The sequence below is a fragment of the Oncorhynchus keta genome, chromosome 23 (assembly GCF_023373465.1).
Source record: "Oncorhynchus keta strain PuntledgeMale-10-30-2019 chromosome 23, Oket_V2, whole genome shotgun sequence".
Lineage (NCBI taxonomy): Eukaryota > Metazoa > Chordata > Actinopteri > Salmoniformes > Salmonidae > Oncorhynchus > Oncorhynchus keta.
This window is the reverse complement of record NC_068443.1, coordinates 48,993,377-49,019,367: the sequence shown is the minus strand read 5'-3', so window position 1 is coordinate 49,019,367 and position 25,991 is coordinate 48,993,377. Positions and strand designations below refer to the sequence as shown.

General features: G+C 43.3%; 2 protein-coding genes across 3 annotated transcripts; one reads left to right on the top strand and one right to left on the bottom strand.

Annotated features, from left to right (window-relative positions):
* Nucleotides 1–268: 268 nt before the first annotated feature.
* Nucleotides 269–3,504, top strand: LOC118402394 (prostaglandin E2 receptor EP4 subtype-like). The gene is made up of 2 exons (XM_035800559.2): nucleotides 269–1,337; nucleotides 1,506–3,504. The coding sequence occupies exons 1-2, from the start codon at nucleotides 483–485 to the stop codon at nucleotides 2,127–2,129; spliced, it is 1,479 nt and encodes a 492-aa protein (XP_035656452.1). The 5' UTR covers nucleotides 269–482; the 3' UTR covers nucleotides 2,130–3,504.
* A 4,890-nt stretch (nucleotides 3,505–8,394) lies between these two features.
* LOC118402395 (artemin-like) lies at nucleotides 8,395–25,329 on the bottom strand. 2 transcript variants are annotated; one of them, XM_035800560.1, is made up of 5 exons: nucleotides 24,784–25,329; nucleotides 24,079–24,256; nucleotides 10,574–10,665; nucleotides 10,030–10,228; nucleotides 8,395–9,854 (listed from the first exon to the last, which is right to left on the bottom strand). In XM_035800560.1, the coding sequence occupies exons 2-5, from the start codon at nucleotides 24,167–24,169 to the stop codon at nucleotides 9,358–9,360; spliced, it is 879 nt and encodes a 292-aa protein (XP_035656453.1). In that variant the 5' UTR covers nucleotides 24,170–24,256; nucleotides 24,784–25,329; the 3' UTR covers nucleotides 8,395–9,357. The 2 variants fall into 2 exon arrangements, with proteins under 2 accessions (XP_035656453.1, XP_035656454.1); XM_035800561.2 differs by lacking the exon at nucleotides 24,784–25,329 and having other exon boundaries at nucleotides 24,079–24,371.
* Nucleotides 25,330–25,991: the final 662 nt, after the last annotated feature.

Below are 25,991 nucleotides of genomic sequence, written 5' to 3'. Positions count from 1 at the left end.
GAAGAATGGTACTATCAGGCTATATCACATCCGGCAGTGATTGGGAGTCCCATAGGGGAGCACACAATTTGCCCAGCGTCTTACGGGTTTGGCCGGGGTAGGTGTTCGTTGTAAATAAGAATGACTTCTTAACATTCACTTGTCTTGATAAATAAACGTTTTTAAAAAAAAATGTAGGCTACACCTCGTGTGCCTGACGTCACATTATTGACATCAATGGGTGTGTGCGAGCGAACAGTGGCTTAAATACCAGCAGCAGCGTCGGGAGTCGTCGTAGATACAACCCAAACCAAACCACACTGTTATGGGAACTGTTTGAGCTTGCTGGTAGGACGAAAACAAAGCCCAGCAACATATGTTCTGTGGTATCGTAGGCTACACTTCATTTGATGTTCTCTTGTAAAGATACTGCATGGTGGGAAAGTGAATGTTTCTTCGAAGTTGAAGCTATCAAGCTATTTTGTTTCAGTTTTAATTGAAGAATGATGAATTATTCCGTCAATGACAATGGCTCGAACATTTCAGAACTACTCCAACCGCTCTGTGTCACCTACAACCACAGCACTTTCCCACCTCTGCGACTGGAATCCAAATCCCTGGTCACTTCAGCCACTATGTTCGCCGTTGGAGTCCTGGGGAACCTCATTGCCATTGTTGTGTTGTGCATCTCAAAGAAAGAACAGAAGGAGACCACTTTCTATACGCTGGTTGTTGGAATGGCTATCACGGACCTGTTGGGCACCTGTTTCACCAGCCCGGTGGTTATCGCCACCTACATAGTCCAGAGGTGGCTCGGCGGGGAACTACTGTGCGATTTATTCTCCTTCTCTATGCTCTTTTTCGGCTCTGCTGGAATGTCCATCCTGTGCGCCATGGCAGTTGAACGATACTTGGCCATAAACTACGCATACTTTTACTCTCAATATATTGACCGGACAATGGCGCGTTTCGCGCTCATGGGTATCTACCTGGCCAACATTGTGTTGTGCATCATGCCCAGCTTTGGGTTCGGGAAGCACATGCGCCACTTTCCGGGCACTTGGTGTTTCTTGGACTGGAGGGCGACGGACCCCCTCGCCGCCTCGTATTCGTTTCTTTACGGTGGGTTCATGTTGCTGTTGATTGCGGTGACAGTTCTGTGCAATTTCGCAGTGTGTCTGTCACTTGTGAGGATGAGCCAGAAGACGCGGATAGTGAGAGCGAAAGTGTCCGCGCACGGTGGCTCACTGCGCGGGTTCCTGCCCTCTGTCACCAGCCTGTCCGCGGCTGAGATCCAAATGTTCTGGCTGCTAATATTTATGACCATCGTTTTCCTGGTGTGCTCCATTCCTTTAGTGGTAAGTAAAAGGCATCTATGGACATTTTAATTTAAGCTATTGTGCATGCCATAGGCATGTGTTTCAAATATGGACAAAGATATGCAACACAGACATACTTGAATATTACTGAAAAATGGTTTGCTTTATCCACATATACTATTTTTATATATTCTCTCAATCTGACAGGTGCGCATCTTTGTAAACCAGCTGTATGGTCCTGCCTACATCTGTGCTGGAGTGAAACCGGATTACCGGAGTGATCTGATGGCCATCCGCTTTGCCTCTTTCAACCCCATTCTGGACCCCTGGGTCTACATCCTCTGTCGGAAGAACCTGTTTTTTAAGGGCTGTGAGAGGATGAAGAATACAGTTGGAAAAGTCAAGGCGGGGCCCGGGCCTAATTTAGTCTGTCTTGGCACTGGCAGTCAACATTCACACCTGTCATTTGAATGCACTAACGAGACCAGTTATGTGTCATTATGCACAACCAACTACAGAAATGAATTCGAGAACCAGGTTAGCACCAATAGTAAATCGTTTACAGACTTTACCATGCGACAAGCCTGGGACATTGACACAGCGCGGGATAACTTCCATCCGTTTAGTGTCGACCAAACTGCCGTGCTCAGCTTCCAGGCGGAACTTGCTGTGGTGTCCAAACCGGCCATGATGGCGTCAATGCTCGGAGGCAGTAAGGCGCTTCCGGTGAAGTGCGCGCCAGCAGGTCTCCATAGGCATGTCAGTAAAGTGGACATAGTCACCTATACCTTCAGCACACCTAGCTCCTGTCATACGGAGGAATGCCTCTGAGCAACTACAGGACTGTGGTTTCCTCTACAAAACATGAATGTTTTCACATTGACTTTAACAGCAAATGTCTGAGATGCTGACAGACAGCCAGACAGACACCGGTCATTTCCCCCAGCAAACGGGCGTTCTAAGGACCCTTTAGACATTCTGGGGATGTAATTTTTGTTTGCAGGGACCTTGATGTAGCCTACACGTGACAAAGACTGGGCTTCTGTACACAGAAGAGATTTTACCAAATGGACCCATTTGGAAATTTTAAGATGCAGTTTTAAAAGTTGTATTAATTTGTATTATTATCATACCAAATGGGTACAATAGGCACCTACTTGCCTTCACGACAGACATCTCTTTATACTTTTTGAATTCAATGAATTTAAGAATGTCATTTTTACACATTGGTCCCATTTTATAGGATCTTCTTGATATGATTCAGATGTCAGTCTGAATGATACAAATATATCTATTTTTCCGTCAAAGGATGCTCCCAAGTTACAACTCAATGCAGCAGACAGTAATGCACTCGCTCACACGGACAGCGTCGTTGCGTTTGTGTACATCAGAAGCACATTCGTCTCCAGTGGAATACTGCACTTGCCTTGCAGCATTGGGTTGCCGAGGCAGTTGCAATGCATTCTGTGTACTGTGTGGTGCACACATTGGATATATCCAACAGAAATAGTAGCAAAAGGTGTTTGTTGAAATTCTCTTGTACACATATCCAGTAAAAAAAAATAACTGCAGATTATGTTTCCCAGCATTGATTCGATGACACTGTCAGTCTAATTGCAATGTTAATTAAGTAATTGGAAGTGCAGGTTCCTTCTGTGCCATACCAGCGTTGCATGCAGGGAATAGTAACTGAATGTACCAACATGTCAAACTTCGTTTTTTACTGTTGAATGTTTTGGACTGTGATCAACTTTCCTATGTGAATGTTTTTTCAAACTATCGGATAATTCATTGTGAAACAAATGGTGTCATTAGTATTGTGCGTTTTTGAATTAATGGATTAATTAATGCATCTGAACAGTACAACTTGTTACCTCAAGGATGCTTAACTAAATGCAGTTGAGTCGTGAGTGAATGACATAATAAGCATATTACGGAAAGCGCACATATTAAGGTGATCAAGCTCAAACAGAATGAGACCCGGCAGCAGTTACGAGTCATTGTGACGTGAAGTGACTTGGCATCCAGTTTTTCGGTCTAATCTATTTAAATGAAAGCACGGGCCATTTTATGTATTTGTTAAGGTCTTATTTGTTTTGTCTTTTTCTGAAAACAAAAGCAATGAACACTTGTGTTGAGAGATCATCAACCTGATAATGGTTCACACACTTCGAACGTTGATGAAAATTCGTATGGATTTTTGAGGTGAAAAGTGATGCCTTCTTGAGATGAATAGTGTGAACTGAACACCTTTCAGGTTGCTGTATTTCTGTATCCAACCTGTAGGGGGCACTATGACACAAGGGAAACTACCGGTAAAACCACTCTAACTGAACAGGACTGTCAAATCAAACCTAAGTTTATTTGTCACGTGCGTCGAATACAACAGGTGTAGTAGACCTTACAGTGAAATGCTTACTTACAGGCTCTAACCAATAGTGCGGAAAAATTGTGTGTGTGTGTGTGTCAGTAAAAAGACATTTGAAAATAACAGTAGCAAGGCTATATGCAGACACCGGTTAGTCAGGCTTTATTGAGGTAGTATGGACATGTAGGTATGGTTAAAGTGACTATGCATATATGATGAACAGAGAGTAGCAGTAGTGTAAAAAGAGGGGTTGCCGGGTGGTGGGACACAATGCAGATAGCCCGGTTAGCCAATGTGCGGGAGCACTGGTTGGTCGGCCCAATTGAGGAAGTATGTACATGAATGTATAGTTAAAGTGACTATGCATATATGATGAACAGAGTGTAGCAGCAGCGTAAAAGAGGTGTTGCCAGGGGTTTCCAGCCAACCTGGAAAGAGTGCTTTAGAAAATGTGTGTTAAAGGCTGTTATCCATGCTACATCAAACAATGATGGGGTGATACGCAGAGTTAGGCTTGATGTCACATGAAATGTAGATTTTTAAGGCCATTTTCTTGTGGTCAAAGGTCAAATCTGGTGAAAATAGGCATAAATTGACACAAATATCCTGAAATCCACAACAAAAACTGAGGGGATTATCAAACATAAACACTTAGACTATGGAATTGATGCATTAATAGTTACATTTCATACAGTTTAGCATATTAATACAAACTGACTATTTAATCATTTATAAATACTTAGACTGTGGAACAAACATATTTATTATAGTTACTTTTGGTATAATTATTATGCTTTAAACTATTCGTACAAGAAAAGCATCAGTTCCATCATTTTGGTCAAACTCTGGCTTTTAGGAAACAAAAAACACTTTTCTCAGACAGTGTAAATCCCCTCTGAATCCTCCGAAAGAAACCTCTGAACAATAAGCACTTTATCCTGTGAGGATCGGGCATTCTGAGGCAGAGATACTGGAACTAAGGGGTCACATGTGAATGCAGTCAAAGTTGACATTTTCGAGGTACTGACAGATTTAGGCAATTTTCTCTAAATGGTATTAGCCCACACAGCTACAAGGATGCACTTTCATGCTAGGGGTAGGATCTCATATTGAAGCTTATAGAGACCCCAACTGATGTATAGAACAGTCTTACAATTATCTACTTTGGTTTAGATACAAGCATCATGAAACCGCTAACACAATAAATTGGTGAAAACCTGTTTTTTCGACCTAACAATGCTTAACACTTTTTCCATGTGGTTTCTTCCTCCACAGACTCCATGAAATGATGCACTCTTCCTAAATGTTTAGTTAAAATGATTCATTTTGTGTACGGTTTCCTAGAAACAAATATGGCTCAACTTACCCCTTTTGCTCAATTTACCCCACTCTCCCCTACTGTTCAGAAGTGTCTTTCTGAGTGTCTTTTCACCAGGCAGGCCAGAACTCCATCCCACAAAAACAGGCTTAGAGTGCCTTTGCAAAGTATTTTGTTTCGCCTTTTGTTACGTTACAGTCTTATTCTAAAATGAATTAAATAAAAATAATTCCTCAGCAATCTACACAAAATACCCAATAACGACAAAGCTCAAAGAAACAGGTTTTTAGATTTTTTTGCAAAATGTGTCAAGAATAAAAATCAGAAATACCATAAGTATTCAGACCCTTTGCTATGAGATTCAAAATTGAGCTCAGGTGTCTCCTGTTTCCATTGATCATCCTTGAGATGTTTCTACAACTTGATTGGAATCCACCTGTGGTAAATTCAATTGATTGTACATGATTTGGAAAGGCACACACCTGTTTATATACTGTTTATATACGGTCCCACAGTTGACAGTGCATGTCAGAGCAAAAACCAAGCCATGAGGTCGAAGGTATTGTCTGTAGAGCTCCGAGACATGAATGTGTCGAGGCACAGATCTAGGGAAGGGTACCAAAACATTTCTGCAGCATTGAAAGTGCCCAAGAACACAATGGCTCCATCATTCTCAATTGGAAGACGTTTGGAACCACCAAGACTCTTTCTAGAGCTGGTCGTCCAGCCAAACTGAGCAATCGGGGGAGAAGGGCCGTGGTCAGGGAGGTGACCAAGAAACCGATGGTCTTTGGTAGCATTGCCTTTAAATTGTTTAACTTGGGTCAAACGTTTCGGGTAGCCTTCCACAAGCTTCCCACAATAAGTTAGGTGAATTTTGGCCCATTCCTCCTGACAGAGCTGGTGTAACTGAGTCAGGTTTGTAGGCCTCCTTGCTCACTCTGACAGAGCTCTAGACTTCTTCTGTGGAGATGGGAGAACCTTCCAGAAGCACATCCATCTCTGCAGCACTCCACCAATCAGACCTTCATGGTAGAGTGACTAGATGGAAGCTACTCCTCAGTAAAAGGCACATGACAGCCCGCTTGGAGTTATTTATCTAGACTCTCAGACCATGAGAAACAAGATTATCTGGTCTGATGAAACCAAGATTGAACTCTTTGGCTTGAATGGCAAGCGTCTCGTCTGGAGGAAACCTGACACCATCGTGCTGTGGGGATGTTTTTCAGCGACAAGGAATTTCTAAAAACCTGTTCTTGCTTTGTCATTATGGGGTACTGTGTGTAGATTGATGAGGGGGGGGGGGAAATGTATAATCCATTTTAGGATAAGGCTGTAACCTAACAAAATGTGGAAAAAGTCATGGGTCTGAATATTTTCCGAAGGCCCTTTATATTTCAGGCAGTATTTTCAAACAGCTCTTACACTTAAAGGACATTATCCTAATTTTCACAATTTCACAGTGTCATTCCAACCTCATAGTGTGTATAATAGGGGGTGGCTAAATTCCCATAGAATGATGCCACAGAGAGCATCAAATGCTTTAGAAATGATGTGGATTAATGTGTGTGTCATAAATTACAGTAATCACCTGTCATCATGGATTCTGAGTGTGTACAGTTGAAGTCGGAAGTTTACATACACCTTAGCCAAATAAATGTAAACTCAGTTTTTCACAATTCCTGACATTTAATCCTCGTACAAAATCCCTATTTTAGGTCAGTTAGGATCACCACCTTATATTAAGAATGTGACATTTCTGAATAATAGTAAAGAGAATTATTTATTTCAGCTTTTATTTCTTTCATCACATTCTCAGTGGGTCAGAAGTCTACATACACTCAATTAGTATTAGGTAGCATTGCCTTTCAATTGTTTAACTTGGGTCAAACTTTTCAGGTATCCTTCCACAAGCTTCCCACAATAAGTTGGGTGAATTTTGGCCCATTCCTCCTGACAGAGCTGGTGTAACTGAGTCAGGTTTGTAGGCCTCCTTGCTCGCTCACGCTTTTTCAGTTCTGACCACAAATTTTCTATAGGATTGAGGTCAGGGCTTTGTGATGGCCATTCCAATACCTTGACTTTGTTGTCCTTAAGCCATTTTGCCACAACTTTGTAACTATGCTTGGGGTCATTGTCCATTTGGAAGTCCCATTTATGAGAATGCCAAGAGTGTGCAAAGCTGTCATCAAGACAAGGGTGACTACTTTGAAGAATCTGAAATATAAAATCTATCTTAATTTGTTGAACACTTTTTTGGTTACTACATAATTCCATATGTGTTATTTCATAGTTTTGATGTCTTCACTATTATTCTACAACGTAGAAAATAGTAAAAATAAAGAAAAACCATTGAATGAGTAGGTTTGTCCAAACTTTTGACTGGTACTGTACATTTATTTTGTCTTTATATTCAGTGAAAATGGCCAAAATCTATCAGTACCTCAAAAATGTAAACTTTGACTACATTTACACTTAGTTCCAATATCTCTGCCTCAGAATGCCCGATCCTCACAAGGTAAGGTGTTTATTATTCAGACGTTTCTTTCTTAATTAGAGGTGATCTACACTGTCTGAGGGAGAAAAAAAAAATGTTTGCTTAAAACCGAAGTTTGACCAAAATGATGCAAAGTAGGCTTTTCTTTTGTACATGCCTGGCTTAAAGGTCTCGAGTCCAGTGGGGTCTTCCGCAACGTTTTCCTGGTCCAGTGGGGTCTCCCGCAGTCGTAGACCTCTGAGAGGGTCTACATCATCTGAGAATGGTCCTGAGTGGCGCTACAGACCACAACTGTGTAGCGGAGCACATCTGAATGGTTTATGTATATTTGCATGGTGTAAAACATAATAATTGTATGAAAAGTAACTATTAAGGCATCAATTCCATAGTCTAAGTGTATAGGTTTGATGTACACAATAATTTTCGGATATGTGATCGAAATGTATCACTATTTCCATTATGTCAATTTTCACCAGATTTGACAAAAATCTAGCATGTGTGACGGACAGCCTTTAACAAGCCATTTATTTTTCAAGTACCTTTTACAGTTTGGCTGGTCTGCTACCATGGGTACATTTACAATAGCGTTAGGGATGGATTCAATCCGCATTGCAGAGGTATTAGTGGAAAGATTGTAGCTCTTGAAATGTAAAGACAATGTACCCGCGTTGGCAAAGACTGCACTCATGATAAACACTACATATGGCGGCTCATTCGGAAAACATTTTTACGCGGATCTTCCGCGATACTGATTGAATCCAGCCCTTCATTTGCAACCATCGCCTCTATTTCAGCATTGATCTGAAAGGTCATAATGAGGGTGTGATATACTCCAGGACTCCCAACTTGCAACCAAGCAGAGGTGAAGTGAGGGTAAGGGGTGAATCTTAGAAATAATAAGCAATCCACAGTATATCTAGAAATACTTTATTCCTACGCAGAATAATGTCATTGTTGTACAAAAATAAAGGAAACCATTTCAATAGTAATATTGACTGTAATTGCTCTGAAATACTGAAACAACAATGAAGAAACGAAACTAAGCTTGTAACCTGGTTTTCAGCCACAAGACTATTTCCTTCCTTTGCGTGAAATGAGACATACTGCATGTTGAGTTCCTTGCTCACTTGTTCTGATCTTTTTGATGTTTCAAAACCCCCCCAAAAATCAATTCAAAGTCTAATGATCCAGCAACACAACCCCCCGGGATATGTGATCATGACAATAAATATAAATCTACAGTCCATAAAAACGACCTCATATGAAATGACAATAAATAAATAACTTATCTGTAATAAATATGTTGACTATAATGCAGTAATGCAAAGAGATGCATGGCATCCGTTTCGTACAATTCAAGAGAACATTGAAAAAATGAAGTTACGGAAATCCCTGTTTTTGAGCCTGTCTACCTGTGGTCAAATGCAATGAGATATGGTCCTCTTTTTGACCCTTGAGTCAATATTTTAATCAGTACTCCAGGTCAGTCTTCTACATATCCCAACTGCTGTGAATATTAAGATCCTACCATTGTGTGGTCACCATCTTGTTAACAACTGTTCCCAGAGACTGTCTTGCCATTCGGTCATGACAGTCTCTCATTGCAACCGAATCCACTTTACCCTCAACAGAAAATGTACAACAGGAAGAGGCGTGACCTCACTCCACCATCATAGACACTCTACAGAATCTCCATCCTGCTTTGTACTGGGGACCAGCCCTGTTGCATATGTTTCGGAGCGACTACTTCTGCCCTCCCAGAACCTCTCCCTGGACCCAAACTCAGTGGCGCGCTACCATCTGTATATAATCAGGCAGGCGTGAGTGACAGACAGTTGCCACCCTGTCCTATTCATCCTCCTCTTGGCTGGCTCCCTCAGCCCATACACATGCAGCTGGCCGCCGACAGTGACTGGATGGTCTGCCACGTGGTGTGGGCGTCCATGAAGGACACTGGCTCGTAGCGGTCAGGCCGGCAGCAGGGGTGGGCACTGACCCGCCGGGAGGTCCTCCGCGGCAGGGACCCGTTCTCCATCAGGGACCATAGAGCCAGGTCGTAGTTGGTCCTGGACGACTGGCAGGAGCCCACGCAAAACTTGAAGAGGATGATCTCGTCCGAGTCGAAGCCCAGGCCCAAGTCCCGCACCCGCATCTCTCGTTTCTCCACCCTGCAGTCTGGGCTGCTCTGCTGGGGCTGCCTGCCCTTTCCCTTTCCTTTGCCCTTTCTGTCCCTCTCTTTCTCTTTCTTCCTCCTCTTCTTCTTTTTCTTGGCCAAGCCTGTTGGTTCGGCGTCTGAGGGGTCAGAGTTGCGGGGGGAACGGACCACCCATCGGCCACTGGGGTGGTCGTCCGCTTCGTCCATCACAGAGGGGTCTGAAAGAGAGAGAGCCAGAGAGAGAGAGAGAGAGAGAAGATCAGTGGCTTGTACTCTGTAATCGTATTGCACACCCTTCTTTTACTATTCCCTATTCATGGAGAACATCATGCTGGATTAACAAGTGATGTAGAAAACCGAGATCTAAAAAGCACTTCCTGGTTCCACTCTTACCGGAGAGGCCATGCCAGGGGGAGTATGGGTCACTCTCCTCCTCTTGTTGCTCATCCACCTCAGGTAGAGTGTCTGGGAGCTGCCTCTCCCACATCCCTCCCACCCGTCCCAAAGCCTGGACAGAGTCTGCCCCCAAACCCGTGCCCGTACGGGCCCCCTCCACCAGGGGCAGCAAAGAGACCACCGCCCACATCACCACCTAGAAAAGCGGACAGTAGTTAATGGGAGATGGTCCACAGTTCAGAGAAACAACACAGCCAACAGCATGACAACTATAATAAAGGAGGATGATGATGAGATGAGGTTGGAGAGGATGAGATGTTTTTGATAGGTGATGATAATAGTGGCTACGAAGATGATGATGAGATGACGTTGCAGAGGTTGAGATGTTTTTGAAAGGTGATGATAATAGTGGCTACGAAGATGATGATGAGATGACGTTTGGAGAGGTTGAGATGTTTTTGATAGGTGATGATAATAGTGGTTTACGAAGATGATGATAGTAAAGATAATAAGACACCAATAAGCAGAACGAGTCACTCACCTTCCAGTTACTCAGGTGGTAAGGGGCGCCTGCTGACGGCATTGCAGTAAACCCCGGTCCGTCTCTCCTCCTCGTCCACCATCTCGGTCCACCTGGAGGGAAAGCAGAACAAGGCTCTGTCAATTGTCCCGAGAGTCTCAAGAACGAACTCTGAAAAGAATAACATAAACTAACGGCACCACATGATGTGGCCTGCGATAACGTATCCATATTAACGAATACTGTACCACAAAAAACACCCTTTCAACCCTTAAACGACCCGACGTGTCACATCAATCATGTCCTCAATGCGAAGGATATGTTTATTGTTACGGAGGTAAAAAGGCTAGTGTTTGCTGCCGGGGAGTGCGGCTAGTGTCGGCTTGTCTGTACATACAGCCACACAACAGCTCCTGTCCAGCGACAAAGGCTACCTTCAGTCAGATAGCTGTCAAAGACATTCTTTATTTAGGAGGAGGTAGGGCTGGTTCTGTAGAAGGGGCACCGGGGGAAACCACAGAGATGAGGAGGTGGTGATAAGGGGTGCGAGCATCGCAGATGTTTACATGCGAGGTGTACAGTGTGACCGGGTTAGCTGTATGTCAATGGCAGCACCACATGCCCCACTCAAGGGTTTTTCCTGTAAAGAACCCTAAAAAGGCTCAAACACAACATTTGACTGGGGGTTTAGAACATTCGCTAAAAGGTTCCTGGTTCGATCACCAGTTTCGGAAACAAATTTGAGGTTAATGCTAAAGGTAAAAAAAACAAGTAAATAGAGCTAACAGAGCAGATCAGATTCACAGATAGCGTAGCGGTTCATGAGCATTGGACCAGTTACTGAAAGGTTGCTGGTTCAAGTCCCTGAGCCGACTAGGTATACAATTGGTTAATGTGCCCTTGAGCAAGGCATTTAACCCTAATTTATCCTAAGCGTCTGCTAAATGACTCAAATGTTGAATACCAATGAGCGTTTGCTCCACTTCATTTGTTAACACAGTGAAGCACCTGCTGCTAGAACAGCGGAGCGTTCATTTAATCAATTGGGCTCAGAAACGCAACAGAAACAAGTGATTCTATCTCTCTCCAAAAGAGATGAGTTGCCATTTATTCGTCGTGGACTCATCTAGGAATAAAATAACTAAAAGCACACGGAATTGCACCAGAGATTTAGGCGTGGATTCAGCACCCTGCACTACTCTCATTGAGCAGCTGGGGGCTTCGCTGTCCACATCCTGCTACTGGTCCTGTCTCTCAGCTCGTGTCCCAGCTGACGTGCCATGTAAGTAACACCTTAGGATACGTGCCGACGTGGAGGGATTGACTAGAAACAACACCGCTTCTCAAGAGAGATGTCTTCTGGAAATGTTAAAGCCCATACCGATGAACTCAGTCAAACTTGGTTGGTTTCGACATCAACCGATGTCATGGTGAAATGAAATCCAGCTCACCCGAGAAATTGACACAACACACGGGGATGGCACAGGTTGTGTAAAAACGAGCATAGGCCTATTTAAGATACATCAACAGTCATCTATCATCCACCAGAGAGACGCGATAGCCCGGTAGCTGAACCAGAGCGGGACGTGAAGGTCCACGGTATGTAAACTCTGTTGCTCTTCAATGTTTCTAAATACAGCACCTCGGCCTGCGTCCCAAATGGCACCCTAATCCCTTTATAGTGCACTCCTTTAGGCCGGGGCCCATAGGACCCTGGTCAAAAGAAGTGCACTACATGGAGGACAATCATCGTGATGCTATCTTTACTCAGGATGATGGAGGACTGGGGAGATTACAGTGCAAAGGTTTACGATAGGATCTGTGCTTGCATCACTGGCTATGCTGCCGAAGATTACAGAAGCTTGACTATATCAATATAGTTACTGAGAAATAATAGGTCAAAATCAGGCCCAGGGAGAAAGCAGACAATCTCTTACACAATGGAACCTGAAAAGCAGAGATAAATGTGTGTGTTTGTGTGTGTGTGTGTGTGTGTGTGTGTGTGTGTGTGTGTGTGTGTGTGTGTGTGTGTGTGTGTGTGTGTGTGTGCGCACCCGCATGTGTGTGTCGGAGGAGAGAGACCGAGAGAGACTGCAATCCAAAACCAGGCAGCAAACTCACCAACTCCCTCTCCCCTAACCTGATTTAAAAACTGGCCATTAAGAGAGAGAGGTTAAAGGGGATTTTTCAACAGATCCCCTCACGGTCCCTCGAGAGGCCTTGTACTGAGTCCTTAATTCCACAGCTGGGAGCGTTTAGCCTCCTTTAGCCCTGTACGCTGGGTGTCTATGTGGGCCTGTCTGGCCGGCTCACTTCACCCCACCACTCTGGAGCTGTTTTACAGTCCAATACCTCCAGCCCCTCAGGGTAGAAGGTGGAGGTGGGCTGCTGAGTCCTGAAGACCTCCAGACCTCCGGAGCGTGTGTGTGTGTGTGTGTGTGTGTGTGTGTGTGTGTGTGTGTGTGTGTGTGTGTGTGTGTGTGTGTGTGTGTGTGTGTGTGTGTGTGTGTGTGTGTGTGTGTGTGTGTGTGTGTGTGTGTGTGTGTGTGTGTGTGTGTGTGTGTGTGTGTGTGTGTGTGTGTGTGTGTGTGTGTGTGTGTGTGAATGTATGTTTGTGTGACGTGCCTCAAGGGATTTGGTATGGTCAGCAGCCTGTTCATCTGCAAATGTGCAATACGAGAGTCGATTGGTTGTCACCTTATATTTGTGTTGTTGGTACAGTGCCCACCTATTACTTATACAGGTCATTGAATTGTACATTTTGTTCTGAGTAAGGATACATTTGCCCTGATATAGAGGGGAATAATGTAAGCTCTCCTTCTTAAAACAGTTTTATTAAACAATCAATAATGACATGTTCATTGATATTTGCTCAGCGCCCAAAACTAATATATGGACGGATGACATTGGTTGAACATAAACGTGTGTCACATTGTCATCACCGAGTTGGGTAGCTAGCTATACGTTTAAAGTGGCTTCTTTGTTGTGTTACAGCCTGAATTTAAAACGAGTAGCTGGAATGCCTTGAGTCAATAGGTATTCAACCCCTTTCTCATGGCCAGCCTAAATAAGTTCAGGAGTAAAAATGTGCTTAACAAATCACATAATACGTTGTATGGACTCACTGTGTGTGAAATAATAGTGTTTAATCATGTGAATTTTCAACAAAGATTCAACCATAAAGACCAGGAAGGTTTTCAAACACCTCGCAAAGGTCACCTATTGGTAGATGGGTAGAAAAAAGGAAGCTGATATTGAATATGCCTTTGAGCATGGTGATGTTATTAATTACACTTTGGATGGTGTATCAATACACCCAGTCACCACAAAGATACAGGTGTCCTTCCTAACTCAGTTGCCTCAGTTGCCGGAGAGGAAGGAAACCGCTCGGGGATTTCACCATGAGGTAAATGGAAACTTTAAAACAGTTAGAGAGTTTAATGGCTGTGATAGGAGGAAACTGAGAATGGATCAACAACAATGTAGTTAATCCACAATACTAACCTAATTGACAGAGTGAAAATAAGAAAGCTTGTACACTATAAGAAATATTCCGAAATATGCATCCTGTTTGTAACAAGACACTAAAGCAAATAATGTGGCAAAGTAATTCACTTTGTGACCTGAACACAAAGTGTTATGTTTGTGGCAAATCCAATACAACACATTACTGAGTACAACTCTCCATATTTTCAAGCATAGTGGTGGCTGCATCATGTTATGGTTATGCTTGTAATCATTAAGACTGGGGAGTTTTTCAGGACAAACAATAAACTGAATGGAGCTAAACGTAGGCAAAATCCTAGAGGAAAACTTTGTTCAGCCTGCTTTCCAACAGACACTGGGAGAGACGAATCCACCTTTCAGCATGACGATAACCTAAAACACCAGGCAAAATATGCACTGGAATTGCTTACCAAGATGACATTGAATGTTCCTGCCTGGCGTAGTTACAGTTTTGACTTAAATCTGCTTGAACATCTATGGCAAGACCTGAAAATGGTTGTCTAGCAACGATCAACAACCAATTTGACAGTGCTGAAAATAATAGCTGTCAAATGATGCACAATCCAGGTGTGGAGAGCTCATTGAGACTTACCCAGAAAGATTTGCAGCTGTAATTGCTGCCAAGGTGCTTCTACAAAGTATTCACTCATCGGGGTGAATGCTATATAAATGAGATATTTCTGTATTTCATTTTCAATACATTTGTAAAAAAAAAAAATCTAAACACATGTTTTCACTTTGTCAATATGGGGTATTTTGTGAAGATGGGTGAGGGGGAAAAAATATTTAATCCATTTTCAATTCAGGCTGTAACACAACAAAATGTGGAATAGGTCAAGAGGTACGAATACTTTCTGAAGGCACTGTACATCATTCTGTATTCTACATGTGTGAAAGCTCCCATAGAAGCGTAGAGCAAGCTAGGCTGGGATTCCCTTCTGTGTTCTCTCTCACATTAAAGGGGAAGTTCAGGATTTTACGAATTAAAGTTGCACTCCAGTGTCCTTTTCACCTCATTTATCATCTCAGTTAGTTAACAAAAGGCACATCTCAATAAGTGGTCCAGGCATCCTCATAACATGGCACAAGTGTGTGTGTGTGGGGGGCGGTGACAACGGAGGGCACCAACAGTTTTTTTTTTTACTGTTACTGGTGTGTACATTACTGTATCTTTATGTGGGATATTGTTTTTCAACAGGAAAAGTTTTTTTTTAAATAGCTGGAGTGCGTCTTTAATGTTAGATGGTTCCTTACCCTGAAAGTAGTCTGTGGGCCAGGAGAAACTATAAACCATCACTTCCAGTGATTTTAGCTTGAGGTGGCTAAAGTTTAAGTTTGTCGCGGCTGCTAGAAAACCGAACCATGGATTACAGCTTCTCCTGGCCAAAAAAACATACTTACGAGGTGAGGAACCATCTAACATCAAGTTGTAAAATCTTGAACTTCTCCTTTAACAGCCCACATCCCATCTCTCCAGAACAGAACCCTCTCCTATAATGATGCCCCATTAGAGGTGTTCTATCCGCCAGCTCTACCTGTCATAGACAGAGCCCTGCCGGCATGGGGGTATGGAAGGGACCTCACTAAATCACCACCGCAATAAAAGACACCTGGGGAGAAAGAGGAGAAGAGGAGATGCAGAGTACTAGCCACAGCCGCCAGGTCCTTGCCTAATCATTACCAGACACACTTTTATCTGGGGGGGTACACAAACTCCCATATCACCTATGATGATATACTGTACACGTGTTCCCTATTCCTTCTGGTTCCTGTGCAAACCTGTTCTGATATGTACAGTTCACGCACAAATCAGAACAGACCATTTGTAAGTCTGACAGTTTACTACTATGTTTGTTTGCTTTTCAGTTTTCAGACTGTGCTGGTAGCAAACCCACAAACCCCACCCAGTCTTGTACTTGTATGTCCTTACGGTGTTAAAGTGTCGGGTTTGGGTTTGGGTTTGGGTTTGGGTTCGACCCCCCTACTACTCTCGCCACACTGATTGCCCCGCTGCACCAGATGTGCCCTTTCTAACTGCTGCTAGACTTAGACTCTGCAGTCAGCAGCGACAGAACCGGAGGGTCTGAATGCGCCGCATAATCCCCTGATCCCATCCAGGCTGGGGAGGAGAAGAGGTGATTACTCGTTAGTGCCAGTTTCCACTCTTTAGCCGAGCTGTCACCGGTGGAAAATCCACAGAACGCTGCCAAAAATGAGAAACAGAGAGCTGGGGGATGTTTGCGGCTCGGAGAAACCCAGTCAGAAGCGGTAATCAGAAGGTGTGGACAACACTTCCCTGGGCAGGCTATCCCTGAAGGAGATGCTCGCTAGAAGTCGTTTCTTGCACTAAAGAGTTGCTTGAGAGTCGTCTTACTGAAGACGGGGGCAGTCTTGACAGATTCATACAGACATGGGGGTTGTGTGCCACACAAAGATACTGATACACAACAGAATAGCCATTTACAGATCAAAGGCAGGCTAATAAGAGATTACTGATCTGTGCTTCCGATCATACTAAGAGATCATACAAACGTGCCTCGTCAAGCTGAATAGGCTCAGCCTGGTCCAAGATCTGTTTGTGCTGTCTTGCCAACTCCTATGGTCAGTGTCATGCCACATTGTCACATTCACTGGCATGCTAGGCATTAACAAGACAGCACAAGCAGATACAGTATTAGGATATACCAGTGCAGGGTCATTGTTAAGATGAGAGAACAAGGGCCAATATCAGTGTTTAGCTCATAGTGGCTCTGGATAGGAAAGAGGAAGTGGTACAACTGAACCTCAATTAGTCCTTAAGGGCAGACAGAGTAAGCTGGTTGCAATCAGTGGTGCTGGTTAGAAGCAAACAAAGTGGTTGCCTGGTGATAAAACTATAACCTAAGGGCAGAATCCTAACTTGAGATGTGTGCACTTAACTTGGACTTTCTCATAAATCATTTAGTTAACCTTCATTTAACCAGGCAAGTCAGTTAAGAACAAATTCTTACTTACCATGACAGCCTAGGAACAGTGGGTTAACTGCCTTGTTCAAGAGCAGAGCAACAGATTTCTACCTTATCAGCTCAGGGATTCAATCTAGCAACCTTTTGGTTACTGGCCCAACGCTCTAACCACTAGGCCTCCCTTGATGTCAATGGAAGATCTGTGCGAAAGCTTGGGTTCCGCTCACAGATCTCAAGATAGAATTCAGGTCTAAGTGAGCAGTGATTTACCTCCATGGCCCCAAGGTTAGCATCCTCTTACCGTGGAGGAGAGCTCTAGAAAGGTTCAGAGAAAAACAGGTAATGGAGTGTTTTTACTGGGGAACCAAGTGTTTTTGAAGTAGCATGGGCGGATTAGTACCCTCACCCTCATGCCTAAACCCCTGTCCCTCTCAGAGATGCTGTGGAGTAGGAAATCATACTCTCCAGCCTCTTATTATAAGGAACAGGGTCCAGGGGTGGGTGTTAAAATGTATCCTCCAGAAGGACATTAGACATATCACCCCTAACCTTAACCTCAATGGCACTAAGCCACTCCCACTGCTGTGATTGGTTCTTTGGTCAGTTTGCTTGGCTCTTTAGAGTACCATAGTATGAGTCTTAATACCCATAAAACCTAGCGGTCAAACTCGTTTTTTCCACCACTCATCATTTTTCTCATAGGGGATTTTAGACACTTAAAATAAGGGCTGTATTTTGTTTAGGCCTACCCTGACGTGATGTTTCGATAACCGTGTAAATCTCTCTCGGACAAGGTGACTTTTATCAATATATTTGCCTGTATTTACCCCTCCAAAATTAAATGCTATTTAGCTGCTAATGTGGCTATCATACAGAACTACAAATTCAGTGATGCTCTGGGTGAGACTGCCGAATCGTGGCAAAGGTAAGAATCTCTGGATTAACAATCTGTCAACTACATTTAGTGATGAATAAATTGGCTAAACTTACTTTAATTTACAATTCTGTGAACTCTCTAGGGCAAATATATATTTTTTAAAAACAGCCCTTATTTGAAGTGTTTCTAAAATCCTCTATGAAAAAACGATTGGAACCATTTCCTTGTTGGGTATTATAACACCTCCACTGTGGGGCTCTATTCTAACTGAAAGAAATGTACTACTGTGGGGTTTTACATGTGAAAAGCAATGTCTGCCTTTTTCCTACTAAGTCGGACACGGGGTCATTGGAATGTTCAATTGATTTGAACTTTGTGCTTTGTGTCGATGGAAACAACTGCCTTCACAAGACAGTTTTTCTGGAGATACCTCATCGCAACCAACAATGGACCACTTCATATGACCAAGACACTGCATGTACCAGTTCTGCCTTTGTTTCTTGCTAGCACACTCCCTAGTCCCTATAAGATCCCAAATTCCAAGCTGATTAATGCCGTTTAAGAGGGAGTCACAGAAAAAGAACACTTGGGTGAACCTCACCTTAAATGGGAACACATTAAGTTGTGTTATGGCAGCGATAGAGGATAGGATTTCAGATGACAGGTTTTGTGAGCGCTACAATCTGCTGGAGTCACATCAGCAGGAAAGAGTGGGAGAGCGAGAAAGGAGGAAAATGTTGGAGACAATATATGGAGAGATATCTACAACAACAAAAGATGAAAAGCAAAAACTGTCCTCAATATGTCGTCATCTCTTTTTAAAACACACAAACATGCTTGTTTTACTATCCTTGTGGGGACCAATGAAATTGATTCTCATTCAAAATCATATTAGCCTTAACCTAACCCTGACCTTAACCCTAACCCTAACCCAAAACCTAACCCTTCACCTCAAAACCCTAACCCTTATTGTAACCCCAACCCTAAACTTAGGAACCTGCGAAATGTCCCTAATTATCAGAATTGTCCTTGTTTTACTATCCTTGTGAGGACCCCCCCTCCCCCCCAACCCAACCCCACCAAACATCCTCTCCCCTTTCCCTCAACATCCCATGTCTCATTTCGTCTAATTAAGTTGAGTGTGGTCCAGACCCAGGGAAAGCTGGCCATTAATGCTGCATCTGGATGAACAAACGCCCGGCAGAGCGTTTTTCCGTGTCGCCCGCTTGTCTTGAACCCCAGACGGGCTCTGGTAATGACCTGCTGGCCCGGTAGTTCAAAGGAGCCCTTGACACCATGATGAATGAAGCTGACCCGGCAATTTCGGAAGAATACAGCTTATTGTATCAAAAAAAAGTGCTCGCAGCCACAAACACGGCAGTGCAAACACTGCTAGTTAACATTCTTCCGAATTCAAGAGCAAATTTATAAGAGTGAGATCTTCCGATAAAAACAGGAGTTTTGCTACGTGTTTCATCAGTGTTTTGAACTGTGGTAACTATCGCTTTGTTCTAAATGTAAGTCTGCTTGAAGAGCCAAAGTGCTCGACAACAAATCAGCAATAGACATTAAGTACAATAACACAGGTATAATACTGGTATACTTAGCAGTATGTCCCAACTGCAAAGAAAGTAAGACAGAAATGGCGAGTGTTGACAAAAAAAAAAACGAAATTCCTTTTGGTCAGATCATGCCCCCTTCACTTTACCCCAGAAGATGTATTGTAGCTCAGTGAGTTCGTTAAACAATTCCAGATTGAGGTAGGTTGCCCTGTGGCACTCCAGGTTGCATAACCAATCCCTCTCATTACTTACACACTCTCACAGACAAGGCAAGCCAGACAAACCTTCCCTGTGTAGACTTCTAAATAGAACTCAATTACAGTGGATTTAGTATAGACCTTACAGAAATTCAGAATTCAAAATGGATTAAATTGATTATTTTTCTCACAGATTTACACATAATACTGCATAATGACGAAGTGAAAACGTGTTTTTAGAAATGTTTGCAAACGTTTTGAAAATGAACTATATACACTATATATGCTAAATTAGTGTATTTGGCTATCTCAGCCACACCCGTTGCTGACAGGTCCAAAACAATCGCGCACACAGCCTTGCAATGTCCGTAGACCAAAGATTGGCAGTAGAATGACCTTACTGAAGAGCTCAGTGACTTTCAACATGGCACCGTCATAGGATGCCACCTTTCCAACAAGTCAGTTTGTCAAATCTCTGGCCTGCTAGAGCTGCCCTGGTCAACTGTAAGTGCTGTTATTGTGAAGTGAAGACGTCTAGGAGCAACAACGGCTCAGCCGCAAAGTGGTAGGCCACATAAGCTCACAAAACAGGTCCGCTGAGTGCTGTAGCGGGTAGAAATCATCTGTCTTCAGTTGCAACACTCACTACCGAGATCCAAACTGCCTCTGGAAACAATGCCAGCACAAGAACTGTTCATCGGGAGCTTCATGAAATGGGTTTCCATGGCCAAGCAGCCACACACAAGACTCAGATCACCACGCACAATACCAAGCGTCGGCTGAAGTGTTTCCAATTCATCCCGAAGGTGATCGATGGGGTTGAGGTCAGGGCTCTGTGCAAGCCAGGCAAGTTCTTCCACACCTAACTTGACCAAACCATTTCTGTATGGACCTCGCTTTGTGCACCAAGTGTCAGCTGGAGTGATGTAAAGCTTGACGCCATTGGATTCTGGAGCAGTGGAAACGCGTTCCCTGGAGAGATGAATCATGCTTCACCATCTGGCAGGCTGACGGACTAATCTGGGTTTGGTGGGTGCCAGGAGAACACTACCTCCCCTAATGCATAGTGCCAACTGTAACATTTGGTGGAGGAGGAATAATGGTCTGGGGCTGTTTTTCATGGTTCAGTCTATGCCTCTTGTTCCAGTGAAGAGAAATCTCAACGCTACAGCATACAATGACATTCTACACGATTCTGTGTTTCCAACTTAGTGGCAACAGTTTGGGGGAGGCCTTGTTCTGTTTCAGCATGACAATGCCCCCGTGCACAAAGTGAGGTCCATACAGAAATGGTTTGGTCGAGATTGGTGTGGAAGATCTTGACTGGCTTGCACAGAGCCCTGACCTCAATCCCGTCGATCACCTTTGGGATGAATTGGAACGCCGGGCCAAATCGCTCAACGTCATTTCCCAACATCACTAATGCTCTTGTGGCTGAATGGAAGTCTTCTTGGTATGCAACTGCAGTATAGATCTGGCCATGTGTTTTAGGTTATTGTCCTGCTGAAATATGAATTTATCTCCCAGTGTCTGGTGGAAAGTACACTGAACCAGGTTTTCCTCGAGGATTTTGCCTGTGCTTAGCTCCATTCAGTTTCTTTTTTATCCTGAAAAACTCCCCAGTCCTTAACGATTACAAGCATACCCATAATATGACACAGCCACCACTATGCTTGAAAATATGGAGAGTGGTACTCAGTAATGTGTTGTATTGGATTAGTATTGTGGAGGAACTACAATGTTGTTGATCCATCCTCGGTTTTCTCCAATCACAGCCATTAAACTCTGTAATTGGCCTCATGGTGAAACCCCTGAGCAGTTTCCTTCCTATCCGGCAATTGAGGAAGGACGCCTGTATCTTTGTAGTGACTGGGTGTAATTAATAACTTCACCATGCTCAAATGGATACTCAATGCCAGTTTTCTTTATACCCATCTACCAACCCTTCTTTGTGAGGCATTGGAAAACCTCTCTGGTCTTTGTGGTTGACTGCTTGACTGAGGGACCTTACAGATAATAGTGTGAGTGGAGTACAGAGATGAGGTAGTCATAAAAAAAACACGCTAAACACTATTTTTGCACACAGATTGGGTCCTTGCTACTTATTATGGGACTTGATAAGGACATTTTTACCACTGGACTTATTTAGGCTTCCCAAGATATTACAGCTTTTAATTGTTAATTCATTTGTTTAAAAAAATTAAAAACATACTTCCACTTTGACATTATGGGATATTGTGAGTAGGTCAGTGACCCCCCCAAAAAAAAAAAATATATATAAATGTAATACATTTTAAATACAAGCTGTAACACAAGAAAATGTGGGAAAAGTCAATGGGTGTGAATACTTTCTGAAGGCCCTGTACATTTTCAAGCGATCTAATATTTGCTTTTACCACTAGGGGGAGGGAGTAGAACTTTGATAACACTTTGAGTTTAGCTACTTGCAGGTAATAAGAAATATACAATACGTCGATGCATTTCAACGTTGATATGGAACCATCCGCCTCCCAGAGGCGATACAGACGGATGTTAAGATGCAACAATGAAAGAGAAGTGAAGTGGAAATGAGAGCATGTAGTGAAATACACCTCCCAGTCCCAAAAAACACCCTCTCATTCCGATAAAGTACAAGCTTGTTTAAACAGACCATGCAGGCCACACAGAGGGAGGTTGTAGGAAAAGGGAAAAAAAAAAGAGTGTCCAGTTGATCTGATCCCTAACCGGGCTGCAGACCTCCATGACCTTTGACCCGGGAAAGTGGAACCAGTGGAAGGATCACAGCAGAATGTGAGATACCTCAGGTACCACAGATCTCATGCTCTCTCTCACACACACACAAACACACACACACACACACACACACACACACACACACACACACACACACACACACACACACACACACACACACACACACACACACACACACACACACACACACACACACACACACACACACACACACACACACACACACTACTACCTGGAAGTGAAATAGCAGAGTAAATGGACAGTCCTAAATCAACTCAAGGGAGCTATTTAGTGCCTCACTTCACACATGCACGCACAAACATTGTTTGCGTATAAAAGCAGAGCCCTTATTATCGAAGGTTGGACAATATCATCTTTCTGCTCTTTTGCCGATTCCGAGTTTTTGCTCTCTGCAACTCGTATCAATGCCGGTGGATTGACATCGGCCCGTGTTTCATTCTGTGGCAACTTGATTTCCCTACAGACTGCAGAGTAGCTAACAGTGTAGGAGCCACCTTGAGTTTGGAATTCATCTTCAAACCATTTGGCCCAGTTCCTGACCTCCCCCAATCTACACTGTGCTACTGGGATGCTCGAGGTCCAGTAAGTGCCCGACAAAACACCGAGACTAAAGCCGCCACTGCGTCAGCCTTCCCATTAGAGGTGAGTATAAAGTCAACTAAGAAGGCAGACTAATAATACTGCAGGTAGCCTAGCTGTTAAGAGCGTTGGGCCAGTAACTGAAAGGTCACTGGATCGAATCCCTGAGCTGACAATGTGAAAAATCTGGCGGTGTGGCTGTGAGGAAGGCACTTAATCCTAATTGCTTCTGTAAGTTGCTCTGGATAAGAGTGTCTGCTAAATGACCAGAAATGTCTCTAGCACCTGGGAGGCAATGGAAATCAGGGGAAATGGATACGCCTGTATGTGTGAGGTTGTATGCATGCTTTTAGGGGGGGTACACGCTGAACATTAGCACGTGTGTGAACAATGCTTTGATATTCAGATTGCAGCTCACCCTTGGAGAGGGTCACACACTAAGACTTCCTAGCTGCCACTGTTTCCTCAGAGTAAGAGATTACCAGGGAATTGGCACAAGAACAGGTCAAGGATAACCTATACTATACTGTAGCCAATCTACATTGGGCAGGTTCAATTTACACACAGAATAAGCTTCTTTTTTTTTTTTTGGACTGATTTGAATCAGAACGGTTAGAAAGGCTGTATTATTAATATGACGATAGTGTTCAACCAGTTTACAGAGGCAGAATCAGTTAGTGGCGTAACAGATACACATTTATGACAAAAATAATCCCAATCTCAAGGTCTGCATTAAAAAAAAATCTGGTGACTCAACAAGTCAGGCCAGAACAGGTGGCAGGTGTGATCAAAAAGAGTTTTACATGACAAAAGCAGCTGCTGTGAAAAGAAAGCCTTTGACATCAAACCAGCCATTTAATTGTTGGCATAGCAAACACTAAGAGAAGACTAATGACAGGTAAGGAATGTGGCTTTCATAGCAGCAATGTACCATAACACGCAAGTAAAGGAATAGGAATTTAATCAATTTGTCAAAAATCTGTTTTAAATGAATTAAATACCTCATGTAGTCTAAATTCATTATTTCCTACTCAAACAAATATATATATTTTTTTGTAGAATTCAAAGGAAAATTGTGCGTTACCGATTATCCCATGCGTATAAATCCAGTCTGAGCGCACGCCGGAGAGGTCAGACCCTTTCTCCCAGCGTGCTCCTGGTCGGCTGTGGAGCATGTCTTGGCGGTGAAAATCCACACAATGATGTCCTTTAAATGCACATCATTTTCAAGCGTCCAACTTTTCAGGTTATCTCCTCTTTGCCTGAAGTGAACAAAAAAAAAACAATTCAAAGGCTTTGGTTTCAGGAGAGCGCGAAAGGCGCCTCCCTCTATGCGGCCAAGCCTTTCTCTTCTCCTCTCCACCAAATCCTTTCAGTTTCACCCTGCATAGGAACACAATGTGTATAAATATAATTTTAATTTCGTAAAAAGTTGAATAGTACAGATAAATACGCACATTACCAAAATATGTATGCTGCACGCTGTCAATTTGAAATTAAAGGCACTGCAAGTACATTTTTGGCTAACTTAAATCTCGTGGGAACATTCCGTTAATGATTTAATGTTGGGCACATCTGTAGAAATGTCAAAGGCTTTATCATTTCAAAGAAACGTTATTAAATGAACACACTTTATTTGCTGTTTGTGAGTGTGTGTGTGAGAGAGAGAGGGTTCATGTATGATAAATTACAGACTCAGGGTCTTATGTATCATGCATTGTTATTGACAATTATAAACCATTTCTAAACATACAAAGCAATATAACGTGTATATTAAGTTCACCCTTACCTTTAGGACTTGCTCGGTCTTGCCTCCAAACATTGAGTTGAGAAATTAGTAAACAACGCGCCAAGAACGCTCATAACCTTTAGGCTATTCCTGGGTTATTCCACAATACAATTTAAAAACACAACATTTCCAAGATACACGTTCGATTTTTTTGGGATAGAACTGCATGTCCTTGTTACAGAAACGTCTCTCATTCAGACCTTGGAACTCGATGCCGTTCTTGTCTTTGGTACCTGTTATATTTCACACGTATACCTCAGGTTCAAAGACTATTGATGAGACCCTGCGCGCGTCAAAATCGACTTCTCAGCAACTGAGGATAAACGCATTTGCAACATTTCAACTCCATGTCATTTACGTGGTGACTTTGCAACTATTACCGAAGCTCCAAATATTGTACGCTATTCCATCGATCTTTGTTGAGGAAATATCAGACACACCTAGGACAAAAACAAAATGCATCCAATGTTCAGCCTTTGCCGCTGTTGTGTCTAGTCTGCCGCACACTACAGAAACACCACACAATACACAAGCACTGGAGGCTAAATATTCACCACGCTGCTCTGCCTGTCAAAAGTCTTGTGAAACCAGAGAGAACGGACGCGGTGAGAGTGCAGTGATTTCTCCTGCCCCTCAACATAGCTAAAACATAGTTGTGTTCATGGAGAGAGGGAACACTGGAATTGTCATATTTTAATTGCTTTTGTGTTTGGATCTGGAGACCTGTTGGTGTGTCAGCATTGACAACATGGTTCTGAGAAAAAAAAAGAACAGGAGTCCTACATATATTTTGAGGAGATGCATGTTCTTCTAAGAATTGCCACATCGCCCACGGACTGACTCCCAAGTTGTTTATGCTCCGAGTCCCATAAACTTGAGAATTTTTACTGCATTTCTTACATCCTTCATCAACTAACAAGACACACACACACTCGTTTATGTTTGCAACCTCCACTCCATGTTTACATAGTCACACAGGGCCTCCCTTACAGACTGTGTCACCAAGTCTACTGTCACCCATGGCGAGAGGGATGGATTGAGGGCAGAGGCAGTGAGGGGGATTCCTTCAGAAAGGGCCTGCCTGACACACTTCAGGCCAGGCTTATGGTTGCACCGTACAGCACGCACCTCAACTCCAGAGCCTCGAACCCCAACCCACCTTCCACCCCCTTACCAGGCCAGCCCTCCAAGCACCTGCACAATGGGGG

Excerpts from the sequence above, each read along its gene's own strand:
- LOC118402395 (XM_035800560.1), bottom strand. The coding sequence starts at position 24,169 with ATGCTCCACAGCCGACCAGGAGCACGCTGGGAGAAAGGGTCTGACCTC. Across the intron at positions 10,229-10,573 it reads ACCACCTGAGTAACTGGAAG|GTGGTGATGTGGGCGGTGGT; the intron begins GTGAGTGACTCG and ends CCGCTTTTCTAG. Across the intron at positions 9,855-10,029 it reads CCCCTGGCATGGCCTCTCCG|ACCCCTCTGTGATGGACGAA; the intron begins GTAAGAGTGGAA and ends TCTCTCTTTCAG.
- LOC118402394 (XM_035800559.2), top strand. The coding sequence starts at position 483 with ATGATGAATTATTCCGTCAATGACAATGGCTCGAACATTTCAGAACTA. Across the intron at positions 1,338-1,505 it reads TGTGCTCCATTCCTTTAGTG|GTGCGCATCTTTGTAAACCA; the intron begins GTAAGTAAAAGG and ends TCAATCTGACAG.